Source organism: Tinamus guttatus, unplaced genomic scaffold, assembly GCF_059628265.1.
Source record: "Tinamus guttatus ecotype Peru unplaced genomic scaffold, ASM5962826v1 Tinamus_guttatus_pri_ptg000065l, whole genome shotgun sequence".
Taxonomy (NCBI): Eukaryota; Metazoa; Chordata; class Aves; order Tinamiformes; family Tinamidae; genus Tinamus; species Tinamus guttatus.
Genome location: NW_028288599.1, coordinates 145,471 through 172,815, shown reverse-complemented (window position 1 = coordinate 172,815; position 27,345 = coordinate 145,471). Strand labels below are relative to the sequence as shown.

Here is a 27,345-nt window from a genome sequence, read left to right as displayed (position 1 = left end):
CACATGTTCTAATGAACATGTAGCATGTCGTATTTATGCTTTGAAACAAGTGAATTGGAAACACACAGGTATAACAAAGGAAATCAATGAGATTTACATAGCTACTATTGGTCAATATTTTTGGGCTTGTTGCATGCCAAGGCCTCGTCTAAATACAGTTTACATTAGCTGAAGTCACTTAGATGATCCAGAAATGTATTTGGACCATAACTTATAGAAATCTAATTAAAATCAGTCAGTTTGAAAACAGATAGCATTACATATTATAAAGCACTAGATATTGTTACCATTATGCATGCCACTGTATATATTATTAAGTAATAAAAGCTAATTACCCCTTTGGGTATGGAAATCCTTCCAACACTTTCTGATAGAAATTTCTTGTGATAACAAGCAATCAAAACCCAAAATATCATATCCAGATTCACCTGAATTACTCCTAATTTAAAGCCTAGTGATTTTTATTAGTTAAGCACACAGGAGGGCAGAGAGATGGCAAGATAAAAATACTAGTTGCAGAGATTTTAAGAGGATTTGTGGACTTCCGAATGTTGGCCAGTGAATCTACTTCAGGCAAACTTGGCCTGTGCTAATGATGGGCTGAGTGTTTCAGGTCATACCACTTATTCTTTCTGGGCTAAATTTCAATGTGACAAAGAACAGCATGAACATGCTGACATTATAGTGAACTGTCGTGACAATTAGCAATACTTGTAAAATAGCCATTTCTTTAAGAAATTTCACAGTTATTTAATTAATATGCTTGGATTTCAACACTCAAGATGATACATTTGCAATTAAAGTTCAATGTACGAGGTGTACCTTCTCTCTTATTTTGTCACAAGGACAGCGTCTTGCATTTCAATCATAAACCTTTAACTTTTTAAATTACACAGCGTTCACGAATTGAACAGTTCAGTGACTGTAATAGGATGCAGTCTTTCACATTTTAGTGTTTTAGGACCCTCATAACAACAAAAAGCTAATATTACCTATGATTAGCTAAAAGCTAATATTATCAACACAGTTCTGATCTCAGGGCAGCTCACGCAGTTCCATAACACCAAAAAGACTAGCAGGATGCTGGACTTCCTTAGCATGTGCCCAAAGAAGAAATTGGCCTCCATCCCAAATATATTCCACGATTTATGCCTTCAGTAAACGCACTATCAATCAGGGAGGTGTGGGAACCTTTAGAGTTTTGGTTGTCACTGTTTATGTGGTTTGGTGTCTAGAGCCATCAATTCATCAACTTCAGGTATTTATGATAATCTCAATAAATTTTACAAGGCAGAGAGAAGAAAAACTACTTAGTTAAGAGAAAGAGTAGGTGCCGAAAGCAAACAATATGAAATGCCCATTCCCTGGAAGCACAGCACTGGGCAAGGAGCTTCGTTTAGGCACTATAATTGTTAAGACTCACTTCATGGGATCACTGCTTCATAGAAATACTAAAGAATAAACAAATGCCTCCTGCAAACTACATATATAAGGAATGCATATATTGCTTGGCTTTCTATCCATTTTAATCGAATAAAAAGGTAATGGTAGTATGAAATCTAACAGTTATCACAGAGGATACCTACTTTCTTCTACTTTGCTACAATAACCATCTGAAATTCCACCATACATTTCTAAATCAGAAAAAAAAAATCCCACATGCAGATTTTTTCGCACTGTAGAGTTGGGTGCTTGCGGCATTGGCTGAGACCCACATTTAGGTAACTGACTCTGAACATTTTCTTTTAGATTCATTCATTTTCCCTCATGGAATCCAGAGCAGAAACTTGGGTCATGATCTCCAGAAGTTCAGGGCACTCCTGCCCAAAGCAGGGCCTATAGTGACAACCGAATACGTGAAAGGATAATTGCTATTTCAACATGTTTTTGGATTTGTAGAAGCAGCTGAAATATTTTGTTTTGATTAAACAGAGACACAAAAACAAAAAGCCAATTTCATTCATAGCAAACTGTCACTGCAAAATTTATTAAGCACAACCACATTAGCAAAGGATTTTTGTTTATACAATTGATACATCAAACCCATAAAAGAATGAAAATCAAATCAAGACAAAAACCCACTCATATTAACTAATGCCTTCCATGGGAAGAATTGAAAATGTTTATCAGCTACAATTTGAAGTTTGTGTGGGTATTGCTACTTGTTTTAGTGAGTGATAAACTATAACACTGAGGATATTAACAGCACACACACAAACTCAGCTGCCACTTACAAGAAGCCTTCAAAAGGGTGACATGATCTTCAGAGGTGTTAGCGCTTGTGACGCCAAGGAGGACTACAGAAGTACAAAACTTTTGAAATCAGGAATTTTGATTACAGATAAGAAATTCAGGCACCTCAGGTATAATTTCCTGAAATTACATCACCATTTCAAATGGGGGACAGCAGCTGTGGCACTTCGTGGCTTGCTCTTAGTATATAATGACACTTTACTAAGGAAAACAAAAAGGTTGCTCTGGTGATAGAGTCAACGGCTGCCAAAGGGTCACCTCCACTTAGGAGTGGGAAGTGTTTTGGAAAGCATTCCCTCTTGTGGAATAATCTGGTCTTAATCATTGGAGGTGTACAAATGGTTAACAAAATAAACGCCACCAGAAAGCATGTAAGAGCTGGATTCCACACCAGTTACATAACCCACACGTCACAACGAGCTCCAGAGATCGAATCAGCTGGCACAAGCAGGAAGCCATCTATTACTTTTTTATAGCCAATCCCTTACACTGACCCGTGTTAAGCAAAGAAGTATCCAAGCGCAATTCTAAAACTCCCATGTAGATCCTTGCAGGACACTCATCCTAGATCCATATCAACACCACCAGGATGTGGGAAGATGATTTCAAAACTCAGGGTTGGAAAGAAAAAGAATGAGGAAGGTCTATTTTAAATAGACTGCTTATGATTCCTTCAAAAACCTCTGAAAAGCGAATGGTGTTTTTCTGTCAGAAGTAACACTTATATTGATATATTTCAGTTCATCCCATATATTAGTTTATTATTTGTCTGCTGTGTTGGCAGAGGAAAAGCCATTATCTGTCAGGTGAAACCTAGTAAATTTTTCAAAGATAACATAATGATGCACTTAATGGTAATCTACAGTCTACCCTTGACACAGAGTGCCACATTAATCACAGTTTCTTTTACTCAGTATGTAGAAACCTGCAGGCAAAACAACTAGGGTCATGCAAGTATACCCTGGTTTATTAACACAGCTGTGCTGAGAAGTTTTCCAAGAAAACGCACATGACAAAACACACAGCATTTGCTTATGCTTTCCTCTCACCAAAGCAAGACTTCCTAGACTTGCCGTTTGTTTGCTTTGTCACTATGCTAAACACACTCCAAAATTCAGGGTTTTTTTTGTCTGTACACAGTAACTATCAATAATGAAGTATATTTTAAAGTCTATGTTTTTCTCCTCAGCTGTACATTGCGAGAACTTATTTTGTTTGCCCTATTGCTAGTTGCCTACCACAACTCAATATGCAAAACTGGAAGATTTTGTAACAGGAAAAGAACTAAAGAATGAACCTTAAGTTACAAAAAAATCCTATACTGCTAGTGTGCAGGAATATCATAGGATGTGTGCACTTTTTTTTTTTTTTTTTCTCATATGGATCTTCTGTGACCCTGAATGAGTGTTTTGGTTTTAAAGATGATTGTACCCGCAACAGAGCAAACAGCTCAAACGCCAAACACAGTTAATGGAGAATCTCTTCACTGAAAATTTTGAGGTGCTTTATAAAATCTAAGGCCCACAGAGAAGCCTTGCTATGCTTATTTTATGGGTGAATGAACTAAAATTCAGAAAGTTAAATGAGTCCACATAAATATTTGTAAATAAGATGACGTAAAACAACTATGTCGCAACTTGTTCAGCTTTAACCAAAACTTACTGTGTGCAGATGACCCTGCTTTGGTAGAAGATTCTGTATTTTCTTCAACATGAAGTGCCATGGTGGCTTACAGCTGCTTGCTTCCAAAGAGCCTCCTATTACCACACACAGCCCCTTCTAAGACACTATCATGGGGCTGTGGTGCTTCTCATGCGATGAACTTGATTTCATACTTTCAGTCTGAGTTTTCTGCAATTTTTATTGGTTACTACCCAAATTTCCATTTTGGCACCAGCTCCATTTCATTTTTTTTCTATTTCTTTTCTTCCAGATCTCTGATTGTGTTACATGTACTCTTTGTGAATGACTAAGTGAGAGAATGAAGGATTTTGTTTGAATTTTCTAAGAAAACCCTTGGAATATAAGAAGCATAGTTTGCTCCCTGCAGAGCATAATTTGTTTCCCAACAAAAGTGCAGCTAGTGTAAGCAGCTCTCTGGGAGTGTGCTGTTGAAATTGTAAAAGATACACTTTGATTTCTTCTCATGGACTCAAGGAATTCTCACTCCATAGAAAAAGCAAACTTTCTGAGTGCCGTTACCAGCATCACAACGATGTTTGCCAGCTGCGTTTTAGTAGAGAGCATTCAAGTTTTAACAATTTGGGAATAGACTGTATCAATATTCTTAATCAGAGGGCCTTCCAGTAGAGTTTTCATAGTCACACTCAGGATACTGCTGAAGATTAAGTTCTTCAAGTGAATGGACACATAAACAGCTCTAAAGGCAAATGGTGAATGCACAGATCCCCAAAGGCAGAATTTCTTACACAGTATGTGAGGAACGCATGCAGGTTCGTACTATTAACAGCAGTGCAACTTTATTACATTTCATTTCAACTTCTATGTAGTCTCTCAGCTCCAGGCTACTTCTGCTGCTGAAAAAGAGCTGCTAAATCATCACTTCACTGTCAAATGTGGAAAAAGTTGTGCACTGCTTTTCTCATTTTTGTCAAGTTAAGCATGCATTTACAGCCAAGGACATTGACATTGGTCTGTTTAAAATTCAGAAACATACGGTGCATTTGGTCGACGTTTGCAGACATGATCTGCAAACTACAGATAGGGAATAGAAGAACAGAAGACAGAAGCATTTCATAATGACTGTCACTATGTCTCTTTTGTACATGCAGATTTCAGTTTCCAACAAATGTAGTGTTTCAGTAAATGCCAAACCAGCTTTCTGGGATCCAGCCTGGGTATCTGCTTCAAGGCAAGTTAAGGCAATTTTCCCAAGAGGAAGTACACCAGAAAACTCGAGCAGAGCAGTACCATAGTGAGGTTTTGTTAAGTTAAATGTGTTATTTCAAACATTCAGCCCATGGAATCACCTCAGAAGCTGCTACCATTCTTAAACATGCCCAGGAAAACTAAAGTATGAATGAGTGGGGAAAAAAAATGGAAAGTAATACAAATGAAAGGACCCATGGGTAACCGTGAACAGTAAATGATATACAAGTCTGCAATAAGATATAGTGGAGAGAGCAAGCAAAAGTTCTGCAAGTTAATGTTACATATATGAAGGAAACACATAGCAAATTCCAAAGGAATTTCTGTCTCCCTAGGAGACTAAGGAGATTGCATTCTATTCTGTACATCTTAAAATGAAAGTTTCAAACAAAAGCCAACCATAAATGAAGTATAAAGTTAATGAAGGGTTTACATGACTAAATTCGTGAAGAAATTTATATATATATATATGAGGAATATGGATAGCTTGGCAAAAAAGAAGCAAGGAGGGAATAGGGTGGAGAACTATAACTACACAAATATTTAAAGAGTGTAAAGTGAAGGATGAGAAATGCTATTTTGGGTGGGACAAGCGATATAAATATATGTGACAAAAAGAAATAAAAACATCAAGTCTTAAACCAGGCATCCGAATTTTGTGCTGATGTTAACTTTTACAATGCACAAAACTATCGGGTTCAAGCTGCAAACTCCTCGTCGATAGGAACGGTGCAAGAGAAGAAGATGCCACCTTCACACTTTGATATGGATGTGACAGAGAAGTCTCTGATTTGCAAAACCAGAACAGTTTTGCAAATTTCTTTTTCTATAGTGGACTGTAGAAAAAGTTAACATAAAGTGATAATATTATTTATACATTGACTTCCTGTGAACTCTGTTGTCCTGGGACAAGAGTGCACTACATACATTGACTCGACAAATATGGGAAGAAGAATGAGAAGTAAATGTGTTGACTTAAAATGGTTTTTTTTTTCTTTCTTCCCTCCTTTGGTGTAAAAGGCTACCACATAAATTATATTTTTAAAACATGCTTCTGTTAAACAGCAAGCTGTCAGAATCTTTTCAGCATGATAAGCATGTTAAAAATAACAAGAAAAACTTCTTCAAATATATTAAGAACAAAAGGAAGATCAGGGAAAACGTGGGTCCGCTGGCGGACGGGATGGGCACCCTGGTTACAAATAACACAGAAAAAGCAGAGTTGCTCAATGCCTTCTTTGCTTCGGTGTTTACCAAGGGCAGTCCATTAGAGCCCCAGGCCCTAGGGACAAGAGAAGAATCCAGGGGAGAGGAAGACTTGCCCTGGGTAGAGGAAGATTGGGTCAGAGAGCACCTAAGGAACCTCGATACCCACAAATCCATGGGCCCTGATGGGATGCACCCCAGAGTGCTGCGTGAGCTGGCAGAGGTCATAGCTAAGCCACTCTCCATCATCTTTGATAGATCCTGGAGAACGGAGGAGGTGCCGGAAGACTGGAAGAAGGCCAATGTCACGCCAGTCTTCAAAAAAGGCAAGAAGGAGGACCCAGGCAACTACAGGCCAGTGAGCCTCACCTCCGTCCCCGGAAAAGTGATGGAACGGCTCATACTGGCCGTTGTCAACAGGCACATGGAGGACAAGAAGGTGCTCAAGAGTAGTCAGCATGGATTCACCAAGGGGAAATCTTGCTTAACTAACCTGATAGCCTTCTATGATGGAATAACCAGCTGGATAGATGAGGGGAGAGCGGTGGATGTCGTCTGTCTCGACTTCACCAAGGCTTTTGACACCGTCCCTCACAACATCCTCCTGGGCAAGCTCCGGAAGTGTGGCATAGATGAGTGGACAGTGAGGTGGATTAGGAACTGGCTGGATGGCAGAGCTCAGAAAGTGGTGATCAGCAGTGCCGAGTCTAGTTGGAGGCCTGTAGCTAGCAGTGTCCCCCAGGGGTCAGTCCTTGGTCCAGTCCTGTTCAATTTATTCATCAATGACCTGGATGAAGGCACAGAGTGCTCCCTCAGCAAGTTTGCTGATGATACCAAGCTGGGAGGAGTAGCTGATACCCCAGAGGGCTGCGCTGCCATCCAGGGGGACCTGGACAGACTGGACAACTGGGCGGTGAAAAACTTCATGCAATTCAACAAGGCCAAGTGCAAGGTTCTGCACCTGGGGAAGAATAACCCCAGACACCAGTACAGGCTGGGGACTGACCTTCTGGAGAGCAGCTCTGCGGAGAAAGACCTGGGTGTCATGGTGGATGATAAGTTGCCCATGAGGCAGCAGTGTGCTCTTGTGGCCAAGAAGGCCAATGGGATCCTGGGGTGCATTAAGAAGAGAGTCTCCAGCAGGTCAAGGGAGGTGATCCTGCCCCTCTACTCAGCCCTGGTGAGGCCACATCTGGAGTATTGTGTCCAGTTCTGGGCTCCACAGGACAAGAGGGATGTGGATCTACTGGAGAGAGTCCAGTGCAGGGCCACAAGGATGATCAGGGCCTGGAACATCTGCCCTATGAGGAGAGGCTGAGGGAGCTGGGCCTGTTCAGCCTGGAGAAGAGAAGGCTGAGAGGGGATCTAATCAGTGTCTATAAGTACCTCAAGGGAGGGAGTGAAGAGGATGGTGCTGGTCTCTTTTCAGTGGTGGCCACCAACAGAACTAGAGGTAATGGCCACAAACTGAAGCACCAAAAGTTCCACATGAACTTAAGGAAAACTTTTTTAACAGTGAGGGTGACAGAGCACTGGAACAGGCTGCCCAGAATGGTTGTGGAGTCTCCTTCTCTGGAGATCTTTAAAACCCGCTTGGATGCTGTTCTGTGCCATGAGGTCTAGGTGACCCAGGTTGGACTAGATGACCTCTAGAGGTCCCTTCCAACCTTAACATTCTATGATTCTAAGATTCTATGATTCTATGATGATGGCCAAAACCGACACATTAAATGTCATGTTATTATATAGTGTTCACCATTAGTGCGCTTCCTGCCACTTTTTATCTGTGGATTGTACAGTAAACTCAGCCTGTAAAAAACACGTAAGGATGTTAGTAACTATAGCAAGAAACACCTAAGGATGCTATTATCTAAGAATACTGCAGGAAAAAAAAATGTTCTAATTCAAAGAATTCTATTACCAGAGTGAGCTTTTGAAAGAGCACAAGACTAGGATCACTAAAGCCATTCCACAACCTCCACTCATGCTTCCCCCCATCAATCCATAAGGAAACATCCAGCACCCTATGACACACTTGTGATACACAGGAAGAAGATCCAAATTCTCCAAAGCAGCATGGGATGAGAACATGGCAGACCCCCATGGCAGCACTGCCAATGACAGTGGTTTTCTCTTCTGATAGAAAATTTATTAAATTAAAATGTTCCCAAAAAGCTTAGGAAATATTTTTTTTCAGCTACCAGAAAACACTGCCAAAACCAAAGAGAGAGGTGGTGAATTCCTTCCCAGTTTCAAAACTATTGATTTAATTGGGAGCATGTAAGCAGGAGACCCCAGTGGCTTCCTATAAGGTTTTCAGTATTAGGCAGAACACTCCCTACATTGCCAGTGTCCCATATCTACCCACAGTCAATATTTACTGCTTCAGAAAAAGGTGATCAAGGCTGCAGAAGTTAAACCTTATGTTAGGGAAAGAAACATTCCTTGGACAATGGGAAAGTCCCCAAACAAGGGCCTGGGTATATAAAATGTATTAGGTAACCAATGTAAGTAAGAAATATTATGTACTAACAATTAAATTTCATATATAAAATACATACAAAATGTAAAATATTATATATATATATATATGTGCATACATACAATTATATTATACATAGGTAAAAACTATAGCAAGTCTTTCAAACATACTTCTTGCAGTCTTATATTTTTTGCAGTCCACTCCATGCACTCCTCAAATTCACTAGAAGCAATGCAGTTTCCTTGTTCCTACTTATCTGGAGGATTATTCCAGACTTTTTTTTCAGGTCTTGCAACTGGTTTCTAACTTCTGTCTAAACGTATTTATACTCAGCTGATCTTGCACAAGTACTGACTTTTAAGCCAAACCATTCTATTTCTTTTCTCTGGTATTTGCTCTCTGTAACCTTTAAAGAGTACCTTTAAACCTTTAAATAAAAGGACTTTGCACATCCATTCTCTGCTTCATAAGCTTCAGTGAACCAAAATATCCTAAGCTTTTCCCCTAGTTTTCATTGCTCATTAATTGCCCAGGCTTTCTGTCTAGTTGTTTCAGTCTGAATTCCTTTTTTTCTTTTTTCTTTTTTTTTTTTTTTAAGAATTGTTGGCTAAGAATTACCTACTAATACAGAATTGTTTTGTTTTTTTGTAATATGTGTACAACAGACTAGTTTGACATGGTTGTTGTCACAGCGCTTGTTCCTTGGCCAGACTGTCACTTGAAGGCCAAACTAGAGCACAGTCAGCAAGACCTGGAGCAGGGGAGAAGTGGTGGCCAAGCTCCAATCAACGTCTCCTCCGGAGATCTCCAAAGCAAGGCAAGTAGAAATTCATAGCATATTTTGACAAAACAACACTGCTCTCATATTGTGTTGCATCACATCCTAAGCTCAGGTTGGCTGGGTGACAAGGGCTGTTTCCTATTTGAGTGCAGTTTTCCGATTATCTGATGTCAGGGGTGTCTCTGCTTCTTGGCATCGGATATATTCTCCTTTGTTCATACTTAATGTCATGTTTTTACAGTTAAAATTATTTTTATCATAGTCTAATAGATTAGCTTACTATTCTGCATTTGAACAGAACAGGCAAAATGAGAATCAGCCCCGTCTCTCTACAAGCACACGTACAACCTGTGCAGTCCCCTTCTCGCCTCTGCAGAACTTCACACCACACGGACCTTCAGGGAGCTGGTTGGCTTGGGTCAGATATGTCTCCACCGTGTTGAATTACAGAAGTGAGACTTCCTAACTCTGGGGAATTTTGTCCTGAGAACTTATCATTACAATGGGCTGAATTAAAGGTAATATAAACTCAAACAAGTATATACCCAAAGTTTTTTAGCAAAGTCTACTTCAACATATACTTGTTGAAATACAAGCTGTGTGGAATTTCTTTGGGAAATAGTATACCTACACATTCCCTGGAAGGTTTCTCTGAGAAACTGTGTGCATACCAATCTTTCTGAAAAACGCAAAACACATCATTTTCAAATATCCCACCAGAATTAACTTCCTCCAGGAGACAGGCTAGGAAAAGACACAGGACACTTTAATATGTGTCTTGTAACGTCATGCACAATCCTCACAACTTCACCGTCTTCCTAAATTAACTGTTGTACAATATAGGGGCATACTATTATTATTATTATTATTATTATTATTATTATTATTATTATTATTATTATTTTTAAGCAGAGAAGCAAAGATTGAACATTTATATGGATAACGTCCTCAGAGATATTAGACCACATCGCTGTTCGTAAATGGAGTACTTGTTGACATATCTGATCCAAGGAACACATTAATGAGATTTAGGGAGGAAACTTCCCTTTTGAGAATGCTTTTCCCATGATTTTCTGAACCATCAGATTTCTTGAACCTTCCTCCTCAAGCTGTCAAACGTAATGCAACAGATTACACAAAGCCATTTCTCCCTTTCCCCACCCTTCAGTCTGATTTGCTACGCCAAGACTTTTCCTAACTTTGCATGATTTAATCCAAGAAATATTATTAGAAAAAACTTAAAGAGCATGAACAGGTTTTATATTGCATCCCCGGTATATTCTTTGCTAAGGTACGTCACAATTTCTGGAAGAAGTTAGCCTAAAGCATTCCTTCATCTGCATCATAAACAATAGCTAAGAATAACCATCCTACTCTTAGCAGCGAAATACAGATCAAAATGAATATACCATAGAGTAGCACGTATAGGCAGCTGACCTGCAATGTATTTTTGCACACTCTCCTGGAAAAGGCAGGCAGGAGCAATTTAAGGTATGAGTTACGTTAAACTTTGCTATTGACTTCAACAATGGACAAATTCAACTTCCCAGCTGATGGAAAATGTCAGTTTCCTATAAATCAACAGGGCTATTATAACTTCTTTGTCAACAGCAGAGATTCTCCCTATTTCTGTTGTGTATCTAGCATAACTTATGTTCGACTCTATGTGCTAAAAAGAGAACAATTAGTCAGAAAAAGCAATTAGTAGGATGCCTTGAAAAATCAGAGTTAATGTACCTGTTCCATACCTATTTTAAATTTAAATTTTCTCTCCTTTCTTCAATGCATTACTCATACTAACTTTTACTCCCTTACACTCAAATATCCAGCATTACATTGTAATTACTACACTACCTTCAACATCTGAATTTGACCCACTATGTTCAAATACATACAATGTGCACACTTTTCCAACGAATGCTAAACTGGAGTTTATTTTTGAACCATTTCCTTCCAGAATTTACCTGATATAAATAGCAGGCAATATTCTCATCTGCTTAAAATGCTCTACAGCAATCATAAGGCTTTCCACATTCTGGCACCCTCTTTATTTAACATACATTATTCAATTTTATTTGAAGTATGTCTTTTATGCCTCAAGTTCTTCCTGGCAGTTCCACCTGGACGGAAACAGAATCCAAGGACCAGCATTTTTTTAAATATATTTGTATTTCAAACCATAGTTTTCAGAGTCTTCAGTGCAATGATGAGTATAGCACTGCGACCAATGATTACATCTTAATGTATGTAGGTCTGAGTCTCATTTGCACCAAGGTGTGACTAAATTTACGTCTGCTTTAAGGCCACTTTTCACTGACTTGGTATAAATCTGGGTCCTCTGTACTGGAATCCTGAGATTCAACTCATTGCACCAGCCATATGAAGAGTCCTTTTAAAACATGAATCAGCATCAGGCTTACACGGTAATAAATTTGAACCTGTTCACTGTTATTAAAAGTACACTTATCCCTGTTTTGCAGAGTTTAATTAACAGAAGATCTAGAATGGAATGAAAATAACTCATGATGCATCTTTTGGATGGAAGAAAGAAAGAAGACTGGAAATCATGATATTACCACAGTGTGTCTGGTCACAGATGAAAAGAGCAGCCCTAAAGGGTACAGCATATCTTATAGACTACTGAACGCTTCTGGTCCTGTGTGTTCCCACAATGTTCATCAATGTAATGAGCCTCAATTCTGCCCTACAAACAAATTCTAATTAAACAAGTGATTGTTTATCATGCGTTAAAACTTTACAGTCCGTGTAGATTTCATCAAAGGCACAACAATCTCAGCTCTAGAGACTAAGCTTCCCTCACATATTCTGAAGGGATAGATCAAGACCAAAACTCTCATACGCTTGTCACAGTAGTTCTAGAATATCTTCTTGGACGGAGAAGTAAATTGAGAATTTGATGAATCCCTTTGAAATCAACAGGTTTTCAATTATATCATGATTTCTTGGTTGCAGATCCCTTTCAAGCGGTTGTCAGTACCTTTTGTAACACCAGTCTTACAACATTAAAACCTGTCTAATGACAACACTGTCATTGTATCCTTACAACACCTTAAAATCCTTACAATGGGTCATGGCGCAGGAAGAAATAATCTATTGTCCAAAAAAAAGCACTCCTCAATTTTTTCCACACGAGGTCCAGAATTCTTCTATACATAGAAAAGACTGGAACTCAGAATTGTACTCTACAGACACTACATAATTCTTTACTGGTCAGCTCTACATACTGAACTATTTGTGAATTATTAAAAATATTAAACACACAGACTGTTCATTACATTTACAAGTCTCACAGGATTGAAATGCAAATTATTCTGTACTACAAATATTTGGGTAACTGAAGACTTGCCCAAAATGTTTTTTCTTCTTTAAAAAGGAAAAGCTTTTTTTTATGAGCTAAGGTAATAATGAGAAAACTGTTCTCCCAAAAATCTGTATCTTATTGTTGGACTGAAAATAGTTTAAGAGAGAGAATGTTCATTGACAGAGCAGTATTTTACATTGACAATTAAGTCCCATCAAAGTGGGCAGTATCATTCCATCTACAAGGTAAGTGCCAAAGGAGACAGCCAAAATTTGCAAGAGTGTGATAATACTGGCAGTGATGGATTTGTTGCTATTATGATTAAAGCATATAAACAGAAAAAGATTAGGAGGGGCGAGAGTGAAAAGAGAGGAAGAATAGTTCATTGGTTGGAAGAAGGGCCGGGAGAAGCTTATGTTGGAATGCAGTGTCACAGTTACACACCATAAAGCTTTCAGTTGCTCCCATTACATGTATGTCAGAAAGCAACTGCCATTTTCCAGGACAAATTCTTTCCACTTTCACTCTGGAAATATAGGGTGGGATTTTTTTCAGCAAGTGATCTCCCATGAGATCACTGCCTTGCATCTGCAGGGACCCTGACAGCTCGTGGAATGGTAAATTTGATCCTTGTGACCCTATCTTGGAGACTTATCACCAATGATGAACCAAAAATGTGCCCTTAACGTGTGTATTGGAGAGATGGCTCAACATAATAAAAATGTTAAGAGCTAGTTTACCTGTTGTCTTGAACCAACCGCTTTCACAGGCACCAGTATAGAGCAACACCTATTAATAAATCTCAGCATATTCAGTTTAAGAAAGAGCAGATCAACAAAGTGAATGAGAAACTAGTCTCACACTTTTAATTTAATTCTGCTGATGAGAGAGGAAGGCCATCATTTTCCCAAAGCCCCTCAAGATTTTTGGACTGCGGGGTTTTAGCTGCACTTGGGGAACTCTGGAGAGCTACCCTTCCCTCAGCACTGAGGTGAGGTCTCACTGGACCTGACTGGAAGGAAGGAAAAGGACTGGAAGGAAAAACAGTACAGGTGAGCCAGGAACCATGCACAGGTAAGAAAAAAAAACAGAAAGCAGAACCAAGTAGAAAGCCTCTACTTTGTATTTTCATCAAAAGAAAAAAAGAAATAAGGTATGTTTGAGGATCTAGACAGAACATACGTCTCAATGTACTGCCACTGTATTGTAGAGGAAAAGACAGAGGAAGGAAAAATTAATTCTTTAGTCGACTACTTTTTCCATCTTATGATTGATTTTCCTAGAACAACAGGATTTTTAAATAATATGTAAACATGGTTGTAAATATGTAAATATGTAAAATGTAAACTTCATTACTTCATGTTACAGAATACTCCTGACACGTGGCATATGAGTAGGAATATGCCGAGAGAGCAAACACATCATACTTAATTTTTCATACAAATAAAACTGGTTAGTAAATAGAAGGTATCTTAATGCAACTGAGAACATGAATTTGAAGAATATCTTCCAATTGCCAATGCCAGATAAAAAGTCAAAACTCTGCAAGCTGCCATTAAAAAGGTTGCATTTCAAATTATATTTATTCAGATTTGGATTTGTATTTTTCATTTCAGTAAAATATACTTACAGTAGCCATATGGCTCTTTAAAAAATACCAGAGAAAGAAAAATTCATTCTGGCGTTTTCAAGAACACTTAGGCCTCAGTGAATTCTATTTATTATTAAAAATTATTCTGCATCTTGGAAGCTGAAACAGAGTGGATTGTTCTTACAATTTTCCACTGACTAGAAGTATTGCAACTAAGTTATTAGAAGCACATTTTCATTAACATTAATTGAACTTTCTTTCAAGACTCCAAAGGTAACAAGTTCATTAAATACATTTGTGGTTTCTGGATTTCCACTTAAATGTATATTTAACACTGAATTCCACATAAAAGGGCAAACTCTAGGGATTTTTTTTTCAAAATGTCACGGTTCAGTATACTTGCATCTAAACAAAAGAAATCAAGATTTGAAATATTTACAGACTGAAACTACTGGAAAGGGAAATGGACTATATTGCATTTCAATTAGAAGAATCTCACTTACTACTTAATTTTATTGATAAAAATGCCTAGGAATCGCAAAGGAACATAATGAACTAACAGGACATTCCTAAAAAACACCAGCCACTTGGATGTTTTCCTTTGCCTGCTCCAGGAGTGTCACAGCTGCAATCCCAGATGACTTCCCTTACAGAGCCTACACTCAACACCCCACTGATTCACAGCTCCTCCACAAACCCAGGCACCTCAGCCCCATATTGTACTTCTTCCCTCTAATCCTTTGAGAAACACTGGGCTCAAGAAGCAAGGGGAAGAAAAACAAGGGTTGGACTCAGCTTCAGAGACTTCTACTTCAAGCATGTAGGTAGTTAAGCTCCCATTAGGGCAAGGAAGAATTGGGGCAGGACTCAGTCGTGTTGTCAGTGTCCAATGTCATTTTGTCATCCAGTGTCATCTTGCCTGGCCTTCTGCTGTTGCTCCAGAAGGGCATGTGTCTTCTGCAGGTTCTGTTGCCACGTCTGACAGATTTGACTGTCTCAGATAACACAGCAGGACTCAAACGGCACCAAACCTCTGCTCAGGCACTGGCAAAACTCCCCTAAGACAATCAGTTATAGAAGAGACAACTAAGAAAACAAAGAAAGAATATAGCTAGTGTATCTAGCTCAGAAACCTTGTAACTGATTTCTATAAATATTATTTTTGTTTATGATTCCCTTTACTCCTGCACTAAACTTTCCAAACAGGATGCAACTTTCTCAATAAATAAAGGCTTAGGCAAAGGAATATATTCTTCCACTTTCTCTTTGGCTTTTAAAGTAAGCATCCTGAAACTTCATTATAAACTGTGAACAATGAAGAAGACTAACAGTAGAGCACAGTAGGAAATATTTTAAAAATATAATACTATCTCCACCCTGTGCAATTTCTTCTAACCAGATGATGCAAACCCAGTTCTTCTCCACAGCTTCAATACCTGTTATCACATACAACGAAATGCAAGAGCTGAAGCAGGAGTTCCCTTCCTTTGCTAAGGGCTCAGGATTGCAGGAGGAACTGTAGTTCAACCTAGAGCTTCTAGGTACAAACTCTGGCTATCAGAGACACTCACCATACTCAGAGTTTACCCGCACATTTGTAAAGTCTGAGTTAAAGGTCTCCACAAAATCTCTTCACATGCTCCCTTCAAGAACACTTCTTTAATGCCTCGACTTACTACATTCCTCCAATTTTAAATTAGCGTGAAAACTGTTGATTTCTAGCTCTATTGTAGCAGCATATTAAACACAGGAGACAAAAATAAACAAGGCCAATGTATGTTCAACGTACCTTGATACTGAATTTTGATCAGTTAGTCCAACTCTTCAAAGGAGCTGAGAATACTTTCAAGTATTTCCCCAGGTACACATCTGCAGCCAGACTTTCAAAAGACTCCGCCACCCAGCATAAAAAGTTCTTCGGGAAATCTGGCTTTCAAAAGGGTGTTGAGCTCTTTTGAAAATATCAGCTATAAATCCTAATTGTTTTTGAAATTCACTTCTTGTTATGCTATGTGTTTATGATTCTCTCATTTTTTATAGAATCATTTAATTTAGCTGTTACGATATGAATCCAAATTTTTTGAGATGCAAAATAACAAAGTTTTATGAACAAATCTGTAAAAGTCCACAGTACTTAATAAATCCTGCTATTCTGTCATTTACCATTATAGCCATCTTTTTATTTTTAGTGCTTCATTTCCTCTTCATTCTCATGTTTTACTTTGGATTCTTGATGAATGATCACAGATTCTGGTTTCAGTTTATTTTTATTCCTTTCTGTTTGTGCATTTGGCTACTTTAGTGTCTTTTAACTTCCTAGAAAAAATAATTTTTATAGGTTTATTTGAATGCTGACTGCATACACTTGAAAAGAAATCAAATGTTTCATTAGTAACGATATAAACACAAATGCTTTTTAAAAATTCAAGAGCCTCTTCAAATCAAAATTAGTGTCCTTATGTTTCCCTACTTTGAACCACCAGAGATAAAAAATTTGGTTCTATGTTTAAGTAACCAGTAAACCACTATATTCAATTAAACAGTAAAAGAAACTCATTAAGGAAGTGACAGAAGTTTTAAGTTTTAGTGAACACTATGAACTAAATGCGATTTTCCTTAGAAACCAAATTTTTCCTTTTATCTTCAGAGTCCCTAATCACAGACTTATGATCTAAATGAACAAACCCTAAAGCAAAGATAGAGTTCACTCTGAATCTGCTCTCTTAAAAATGTGATCAACATTAAACAGAAATGTATATTCATATGCTAAGTAATGGACATACTGCTGCTGGATTTGCCAAGCTAGTCTTTCAATTGCACCAGATATCAATTTTAATTTTCTTTGGAAGAAGATTAAAAGAGCATATATGCTCTTTAACTAAATTAAAAGAGAGAGAATGAGAGAATATATTAATAAGGGGAACATTAAAAGACAAAAACTTGCAAATTCCTTTCTCCAGAAGCAGGTAGATGATGCTACTTAGTAGTTCTCTCTGGAAACAACCGCTTAGAGAAGACAAGTCCACAAACAGTAACTAAGTGTTTGACTAAATGAAAAGGAGATTTTTTTTTTTGAAAGCCTCCAATCTATAGTTTGCTAAAACCGAAAACCTGAAATAATAAATCACTCTCACCCTCTGCCCCCTCCTCTTTTTTATTATTTATTTCTTTTTTCTTTCTTTTTAGCATTAAACCATTTCTAACAAAGAAACCTTAACTGCCCTGTTGAACATGATTTATTTGGTCAACACAAGATTAAGAAGCTGGCAGCATATGTAAGAGACTGCACAATGTAGGAATAAAACCTATTTACTCTGCTTAAAAGATGATAGTAAAAAAGCAGACACAATGCAATGTTCATTACCTTCACAGAGTATGACTTAAACCTATTCTGAAATTCTTGACAGCTTTAGTCATTTGCTGATAATTAAGCCAATTTTCCATTACAGAAACTGTATTCTCACTGAAAAGAAAGCTGTATATACCTGTTCCCTTAGGCATTCAAAGACATTCAAAGATATGTCATTTTAAGTCTCCTGGACTTTTTTTGTACGTGAGACAATTCACATTCGTTTGTCTTCCAAATTGCTTCTTTCTTTGTCTGTGAAGAAAAGAGTAATTTGAGGCAGACTCACACACAACACCTGACAATCTAGACAACATCTGCTCCTGCTCGCAAAGGTGGTGTCCAGTGAGGGTTATATGAAATCCTGTCTGCCTGTCGATTGCTGCATTTTCTTAGAGTTTACATTTTTTAAAGCTTTTTTTTTTGGCGGGGAGAGGTAGAAAAGAATATGAGCAAGACCATTAGGATTATGGAGTTTGTCAGCAAGCCAGTGAAAATAATGGTTGCTGGGGTCCCTCGAGTGAGCTGATGCTCTCAACGCAGTTACACAGTTACTGACCTCGCACTGATAAAGGTCTGAAGTTTTGTTGAGCTTTTATCTCAGGATCGGGGGCTTTTAGGAGTGTCTCCAAGCCAAAAGTTAGTATCTCTCTAACAAATCTTTGTTTGCCATGGACTCGCCCATTCTTGCTCTTTGTCTTGCATCCCACCCCCACCCCGAAGAGAGGTTTTATATTTATCTTAGATTTTCATATGAAGATTGTTTTCCCTTATTTCTTTTTCTTTCTTTTTTTTTTTTTCCCCAAATCTCTCCAAAAATCTTTGTAAAATCTCCCTGGATGCCTCAAAGACACTGTCTTATTTATTTTATTTGGTCAGGTTTAACAAATCATCTGTGTTATTTCTTGCTTTTTTCCAAACGACAGACCTGCATATGCTAGGGCATATGCACCAAGCTCCTGTTGCTTGCTTTATTGGCTGTTCCACCAGGTTTACTGGTATTGCCCGAGGCTTTGCTGAGAGAAGACGCTCTGCAGAACTTTGTCATCTGCCACAAAGTGGATTATGCAGCCCCTGCAATGTGCATACTGCCAGCTAAAGCAAACCTATGGCTAATTGCTGACTTGGACCACCTGCACCTCCTGTTACATACTCCCAAAGCTCTGCTTTTATAAGAACTGATAAATAGAACTGCCAAAAATATGTATTATAGAAAGAGTCTAATTCAGTGACCAGGTTAAGACATGTGTAAAGTTAAATTAGCATGTAAGTCTCAGTGAACACGATGGAATAGACTCCTGTTTAAATCTTTGCAAAACTGTATTAGATTTCTTGTTGTTTTACTGCCTCAGTTGTAGAAGGGGTATATACTAGCTGAACACTAAGTTGCTTACTGTTCTTTTAAATATAAATTTCAGTTACCTGGAATGGATAGACTGGAGAAAAAAAAAAACACACTCACTGTAGGTTTACATTATAGTCTAACAATTCACAGCTTTCTTCATAAGATACATATTTATCTGAAATGGATACCAATTCCTTTAAGGTAGGCTAAGTATAACCCTGCATATTTTTCCCTCCATAATAATTTGGTGCATGTTGCCATTGGGCTTGTGCTACCATAATAAGACTTTTAATATTTCCTTTTCTTTTGATTTTCTTTTTGTGCTTTACCATTTAAGCAAGCAACATAAAGTTTATATTAAAACACTGTATTTCTATTCTGCTCCTCCAGATCACGACTGCTAAACATAACAACCTATCCGTATCCCACCCATCCATGCAATCCACTGAGGACCTGAGAACAAGAAGTTTCCAGCGTGGACAAATCAAAACAAGGCTGCACAAGCCAAGGACTTCTACTGCACCACTGGCTACCCCAAACATGGATGGGCACACAGGTCTACAAAGCTTACTCCTCTATGTGAAACTACATGCCGTCTCTCCTCAGAAATCCCTGGGTATTTTTCTGATTTTATGAAGTCTCATTGTGCTCTTCAAAGGATTTAAGATACTGTTGTAAGAGAAAAAGTGCAAGGAGGGAAAAATGCACTTGTTCACTGAGCAACTTTAAAACAGTCAACCAGGCAATCATCGAAAGGGGTCTTACCAAGACAGCAGCAACATCAAGTGAGCTTGCTCAAAGTACTCTGAGAGGTAATTTAAGTAAATTATAATCAACATTTGCATTAGATGATACTATGCTAAATGAAAGCCTCAAAAAAGAATCAAAATCTTTATTTCTGTTTATCTCAGGTGCTCTTTGAATTTCATTTACTATCCATTTCCAAAATGCATTGTAGCTTTTAAACATTTCCAACTGTGACAAATTAGTGTCCACTCAAAACATGTTTTCTGTAATGATGACACCTGTCTTGATTAATGTGTGTAGGTACTAATCTCAGCAAAACAGAGACTGTACAAACGTCATGGCTTCCATGCAGTCTCTTCCCTCATCTGTTCAAGCTGCTGAAAACATTTCTTATCATCTCAAATGTCAGACCTGCTTAGGGACAGTTCTAGCAGTTCTTGTGCTGTTAATAAATCTCCCCCTTTTGATCTCGTAGTCTCTGTGGACTTCCAGTAATTCTATACTAAAGAATTTTGTTTTCTTGTAGGGGACCCTTGTTTAAAATTAAAGTGACTTCTCTTTTTCCTGTCATGAAAAAGTGTTTCTCAAAATCACGATCAAGCTTTCAAAACAACTGAAACTAAATTATTAATCTAAAAGGGTCACTGGAATGAATTTTGTATCAAAATAAATCACTTGGCAGGGAAATTCTGACATATTTGTCTCTCTTTTGGCCCAGTCCTATTTTCACTAAAGCTAGGAGAAGTTTTCCAAGTACTTCAACAGAAAGGACCTGGGTATTAACTAGACACAAAAGCTGCAACTCCATTTGAGACATAAGATAGAGGTAGCTTTGATTCTTATACTTGTCCAAGTGAGAATTTAAACCACTGCAAAATCATTTACATTCTCTCTCTTCTCTCCCCTGCAAGTTAATATTCTAACCAACCCAAAACCATGTGAAAAGAAATCATTTAACAGGTGGCATAGATTTGCTATGATAACAAATTCTGTATTTGCCTGTATCAGCAAAATAACCTCTCTTTGCCCAGCTCTGCTCTTAGGAGAACTAAATCTCAAAAAAAAAAAAAATCTACTCAAAGCTTTTGTCTTCTGCGAACTTTAACTGCAAAGAAGTATCTTTTCTGATAAGCTGGAAAAAAAACTTTAGTAATTTGCAGAATCGGTATTGATCAAGAGACTTCATAAATGAAAACCTGAGTAAAGAATATCTAAACATAGAAATACTACACAATATCTCCACGTCTGAATACTCTAGTCCAGAGTGAATCTAGAATATATTTAAAACCACTACCTTCATACATTTTGAAAATAGGTCCAGCTATACCAGAATGAGGCATTGAGTTCAGAACTAGAGGACTTTTAGATGACTTATGTGGTAACAGCTATTTTGCTTTACACTGCACTTACCATCTAACTGCAAACTAGTAAGATCCTCCACATCCTGATGACAATGGACAGCATTTTTAACACAGTCTAAATATTCCTTTCTTTTCTTCCGTAACCAAATAATTATTTATTGTATTTTACACAGCATGCAAATGTACATCGCAGCGCAAACTATTTTGTTCTGTCATTTTTACGGTTTAAATAAACCCTACCTGACACACAGATAATTTCTCACACATCCTGAACAAAAAGAAACGTCCTGGTTGAGCAAAGGCAAAGAGCAGAGAGCTTCTGAAACCTTATATCCCAGCCAAGTGTCACATGCAGAGATGTCTCCTTCCACTGAGATGTGCTGCAAAGGCTGCAGGTAATCACGAGGAAGGAGGCTCTTAGACCAGGGGCTAACAGGGTTGGGACATCTGTCATTCTGTTGTGTATCTGTAGGCCATTAAGGTTTCTAAGCAAGCTGTCCACAACAGATGGAACCTGGTCCTTTGGTTCAGGCACGCAACCAGAAAATGAGGACTGCATATGTCAAAGCAAAGGTATGACTTAGGGGAGCAAGGAGGGCAATGAAAGAGCATATTATTAACAACGCGACAACAAAAACTTTGGAAGGACAGGACAAAAAGACTACACAAGAATCAGTTAAATTTAATAGAGATTTTTAAAACATATTCCTGCTTTTCAAACTAATATCAGAAATATTAGTTGAAAGTCTACTGAATTATGAAGAAGTCACACTGAAATTCCTTCTAAGCCAAGTATGTCACCAAATCCTGAAAAAAAACTAGCTCCTCAAGAGAAAGACTGAATGCAATTTGTAGACAGCCAAAAGAAAAAAAAAAAAAAAAGAATATAGGCTAAGGCACTATATACACTTCTGGAATCATTAAATGTGAACTATGGCATTTCTTTATGCTCATATCTCTCACAGGAAAGGCATAGACCAAAAGGAATTCTGCTAGAGAGAGAGAGAACATGGTGATAGAAAGACATGGTAGATGTAAAAGATCAAAGCACAAAAATGATGTGGTGAGCTTTCCAAGATGCTAATTTGTCTTTACAACTATTCCAACACATAAATTGTTGGCTATTATGTTTAAAATCAGCCAAGTTCTGCCAATATCCAGTATTCTTTGGTATTACTGAGCCATAGGTACAATGCATATGCATGGCTTTGAATCACGTATTATAAAAATGTTATTTGCTTAAACTCAGAGGTTTTACGCTCTTACCCATCCATGAGACTTACAAAAACTATGGGTGGGTTTATTAACAAGTGTGAACTGGGATGCCCACAAAGGTGCTGGCATTTCAAAAGCACCAGCACAACTGAATGTTGTAATATATAGAATCTCATTAGCCAGGTAACATGCCACTCTTCTTGTTAAATTAATTATGAAACTGGGCCCTTTAGGAAGCACACAGTGGTGTCCCCAGCAATGCGCTCAGAAAGGCTCCAGGCAGGTGTTCGTATTTTGGAAGACAGTGACTAGACGATCCAGCCTATTTATGATCTAGGCATCAGCTCCAAAAACTGAGAAAATCATTGTGTCAGTTAGCTTCATTTCTCAGTTCTACCAGCTGAATAAATAGCAAAAAAGGATTATGAGGTCAAGAACAAGTATCAAGTAAGCTGAAGAGTACTCTTTGCATTTTTCTGTCTCCCAGGGAGAAAATTTTTAGTTCTCTGACAAACTCGGGATGCTTCACGTCCCACGAAGAGGCAAATATAATTAGGTTTGATACCCACCACAGAAAAACTCACCAAGGTTACATCCATACCAGCAAACAGAATGGCCTGGGACTATTTTCTGGTCCCAAGATTAAAGCAGAACAGCACAGGATGGCCTGTATCCATGTGGCCCCTTCATAACACCTGCCCCTTTCCAAAGAGCTTGTTTCCACCCAGGACAACCATTGGGAATGGTCCTTGGCTCTGCCAAATCCGGAACTATGCCAGGATGTTGGCTAAGAGCAGCTCCCTGGGTCTTAGAGACTAGTCTGAGAGTTTAACCATATACTTGGCTGCTTCCCAGTATTAAAACTTATGCTGTAGCCCCAGTTAGTTAAGAGTATACAGGTAATCCGATGTGGCACTTCTGATTAGACTTAATTAAAGGTGGCAACATGAAACACTAAGTTTGTGTTAAGGGCTCTCCTGTGGAAACCATTAACAGATGCCTCCTGAAAAGTCAGCAAGAAAATAGGGACAAGGTCCAAAATTGAATTTATCCCAGGGGTATAGTGGCAATTCCAGTTTCATTTCTGTTATAATAAAAGAATAAAACAGTATTTAACAGAAGGGTAGCAAACAAACCTTAAGAAAAAGAAAACAAAATGCAGAAGATAGTTATCCTGCAGAAGACAGTAGAGCCCAAGAAATTTGCAGCATCCAAAATAACAGCTGAGGAGCAACCAAGAAGGACAGAGGGGACATTGCACTTTCTCTGGTTCATGCCTGCAGTCCTAGTTTATCAGGTTCCTTCACCACTGCCCATGAGAGGGACAATCGAGTCTATACTTGGTTAGATTATGAAAAGGCTTTATACTACGTACCAAAAATCAAATCTGCTAAACATAAACTCCAAAGTATAAACATTTACTGAATTATTTGAACAATAAATACATCACATTAACCTCTAGCTCAGAATAATAAACTGTAAGCAGTGAGAGGCTCTTAAAAGCAGAGAATTTAAGACCAAAACCAAAACTCATATAATAAAAGAATATCACATAAGAACTATTCAAAAATAAAATCAAATGATCTAGCTACTAAAATACACGCATGTGCTCAAAATCTTGCGGGAATCAAATATTCCAGTAAAAATAAAGCAAGGGATGGAAACACAAGTTTCTTATTATCACACTTCATATGTTATAAAGCCTAACAGTTAACTTATTTTTGGCAAAGGGACAAAGGTTGCACAACACATTGGCTTGCACAAATATTTTCTATTGTTAAATGCATCTTAAATGTGGCGTGTCATATGGTAACTTCATGCGCACAGTGCACCAGGCCGATTAAGAGTGTCCCAAAGATACCTAAATTTCAACACGCAGATAAATATTATGCTGCCAGCATCAAGGGGACCATGTGTAAAAGAATTACACAACAATTTGTAGTTTAATTGAAAGCAGATAAAAACTTCTGTGTAATAAAGATTATAAGGATGCTGACCAAAGAAAAGTTGGTATTTTTGGACAAATTCTTGTGTACGATATTTTATAGAACCTTCCGTATTGCAATGATAAAGCAATAATAAAATCACTCTCAAAAAGGCTGTTGTTTATAATCACAAAATGAAATAAGAGTGTGGTAATGTATCAGATTATCCTCATGTATCACTTTTTTAGTTGCTGTTTCCTTTAAAGGAAAGAAAAAGTTAAGACAGGCAGCAGAAATGGTTATGAAGGAGTGGAAGAACCTACTCAGGGATATATTAAATACAGACCTTACCCTAACACTGCACTTCCTTCCACCAAAGATTGTATAATGTAACAGAAGGGGCAGTGATATAGGAGGAGGTAATATGAAATAACAACAACCATTTAATATTCTTCTTTCATCATCCACTACCACAGTGAATTGTTACTGAGCACTAAGAGTTTGGTGCTTATCTCCAGAGTTGCAGGGACACTGCCCTGCCTCAGCCTTCGTATTGCTTCATGGAGGAAAGAAAAATGTTGATGCAACAAGAACATGAAATAACACCTCCCATTCTCTTCAAACTACACAAACCAAGACAGATCTGCAGAAGCAAAAATATATGCATATGTATTAAATTTTAAAACCAATATCCTTCATACCACTACTCTTCACAATTTGTATTACTGTTCTTTTCCATATATTTCCCCTTATATAGTTAATAATCTGCTTGCCATGAGGTAAGATGTTATTAAAATCACAGTAAGACTTAACTTCTGGTGTAATAACATAATCACCAAATATCTAGCGATCTGTTTATAAATTTTTTAAAGATGAGAAAGCAATAAGAAAGTCCTAAGTATATTTAGCCATTATTAATCTTTTATACTGCGATGGCATTTGTATGTTCAAATTCAACATAAGAATTTTACCCCAGACTACTTTTCTATATTTTATTAGGGTTAGTCATTCTTTTTTAAAATTTTACTTTAAGGAAAACAGGAACTAAAATGCTGTGTATAGCACCCACAGGAAAGACATGGCATTATCCAAAGGCTGAGCACGTACTCTGCTTCGCTATTAACGCAACTTTCAGGCTGAAAGGTTGATGTACCTGAAGTTCTGATGCTCGCTTCATCATCTCCAGTGTGATGTAGCAACCAATAGAATGAGCAATCAGTACCAGCTTTATATTTTTTGACACATTCTTTTTGAGGAAGTTCAGCTTATGCTCTACTTGTCCGTTAAGTCCAAAAACATCCTCTAGCTCCTTAATATCTGTGTCTGAAACATAAAAGAAAAAAGGTCCTTTGTTTTAACATTAGAAATTTCAAGTACCTCATCTTTCTTCACTTATTTGGAAAACTCTAGAAATAAATATATAAATAAATAAAGACCTAACAATTTAATTTTATGTTAGCACCACTGGTAAACACAGACTGATGAATCACCTGCTTAGGATGTAATGACTTAAGTTTAATTGGGAAGCAGGGAAAGATACAGAAACAGATGGTGTTTGACAGTATGCCATTCTGCATTATGTTCTCTTTCATTCAACACAAGACCATACTCAAGGCATTTGATCAACTTAAACCAATCCAGGCTCTTCAAAACAGGCAACTTTACCTTGGGAGATCAGGACCAGCGATGTTACACAGGAACAAGAGATCCTTCATTGAAGACAAACCATCGCCCATGTCCTCGTGCACTAAGAACCTTTATATACCCAAAATTTCTTGTCTTAAAATAAAGACACACACAAAAGTTCCATAGAGTGAGATAAAATATGAAGACCAGATATGTCAATATGAAGCACTAACATAAAGAGCAAGATCAGGTTAGATCTTCAGGGTTCCATGTTACTGTGCAACCTCATTCCTGCTTTGCTAGCACCTCCTAAAGAAACTTGGGCAAATAACTTCTGTTGAGAACTTCACCATTCCCTCCAAGGATAACCAGGTGACTGAAGCACAAGTTGGGGATCTTCAGCTAATTAGGCGAGTGACATGGCTTTAAAGTTCCTCAGTGTAAGAGTTCTTCTTTCATCTCCTTGGAAAGTGCTCTATTAACTAAACTCAAAGCTTTACCTAGCATACACCATTCCTCCTTTTTAAGGGGGACCACTGTATGGAAAAGACTTGAAGAAGACATGCTGAAAAAAAGAATGAAAGAAGACAGACAGCAAGCGCAAAGCTACATACTCCTTCTACTTACTTTAGAGAGATGTAAAGGTATTAAATATCATTTGGGCCCTTAAATCCATACTGTTATCTCAGGCTTCATTTTCATACTCAAACACTCCTTACATGACAACTTCCAATGAAACTTTAGTCTGGAATGAGCCAAATCTCCTGGCAACAAGAGTCAGACATCTGATGGGGAATGCTCATTGCTAAGCTCTGGTCCTACAGACCAGTAGGAACTTTTTTTTCCTGAAACTTAAGCAATTATCACAGAAGTCACAACAAAAAGATTTTTTTTTTAAAAAAACAATCCAATATTTCTACTAAAAGCACTGATGATCACACTACAGTGTAATTTGCAGCAGTTCACTTTAAATGATCAAGAGCTTATTAAAACACACTCAAGGAATGCAAAATGAGATGGGAAGTAACAGTTTGCCTATTAGGCTTTCCACAGGTAGTGGAAAATAAAAAACTTGTTCCGTTTCCCCAAATTTTTCTAAACAAGGGCCTAAGGCCAAAACATGTTTTTTAATCTTTTATTTAAGTGTTTATTTTTAGAAAAACCTGTCTTTCCTACATTGTATTTATTTGTAAAGCAGTTTAACGTCATGCAGGAGTGGGCTATCTAAATCACAAGTCTAATTCAGTGTATATATA

The 27,345-nt window shown here is 37.8% G+C and overlaps 1 protein-coding gene across 1 annotated transcript in view; it reads right to left on the bottom strand.

Moving 5' to 3' along the window:
* The window catches only part of LDAH (lipid droplet associated hydrolase), a 97,727-nt gene that overhangs the window by 35,352 nt on the left and 35,030 nt on the right, over positions 1-27,345 (bottom strand). The window contains exon 3 of the mRNA XM_088519627.1: positions 25,617-25,786. Within this exon, the coding sequence (XP_088375753.1) occupies positions 25,617-25,786 (170 nt within the window). The remainder of the gene's footprint in view (positions 1-25,616; positions 25,787-27,345) is intronic.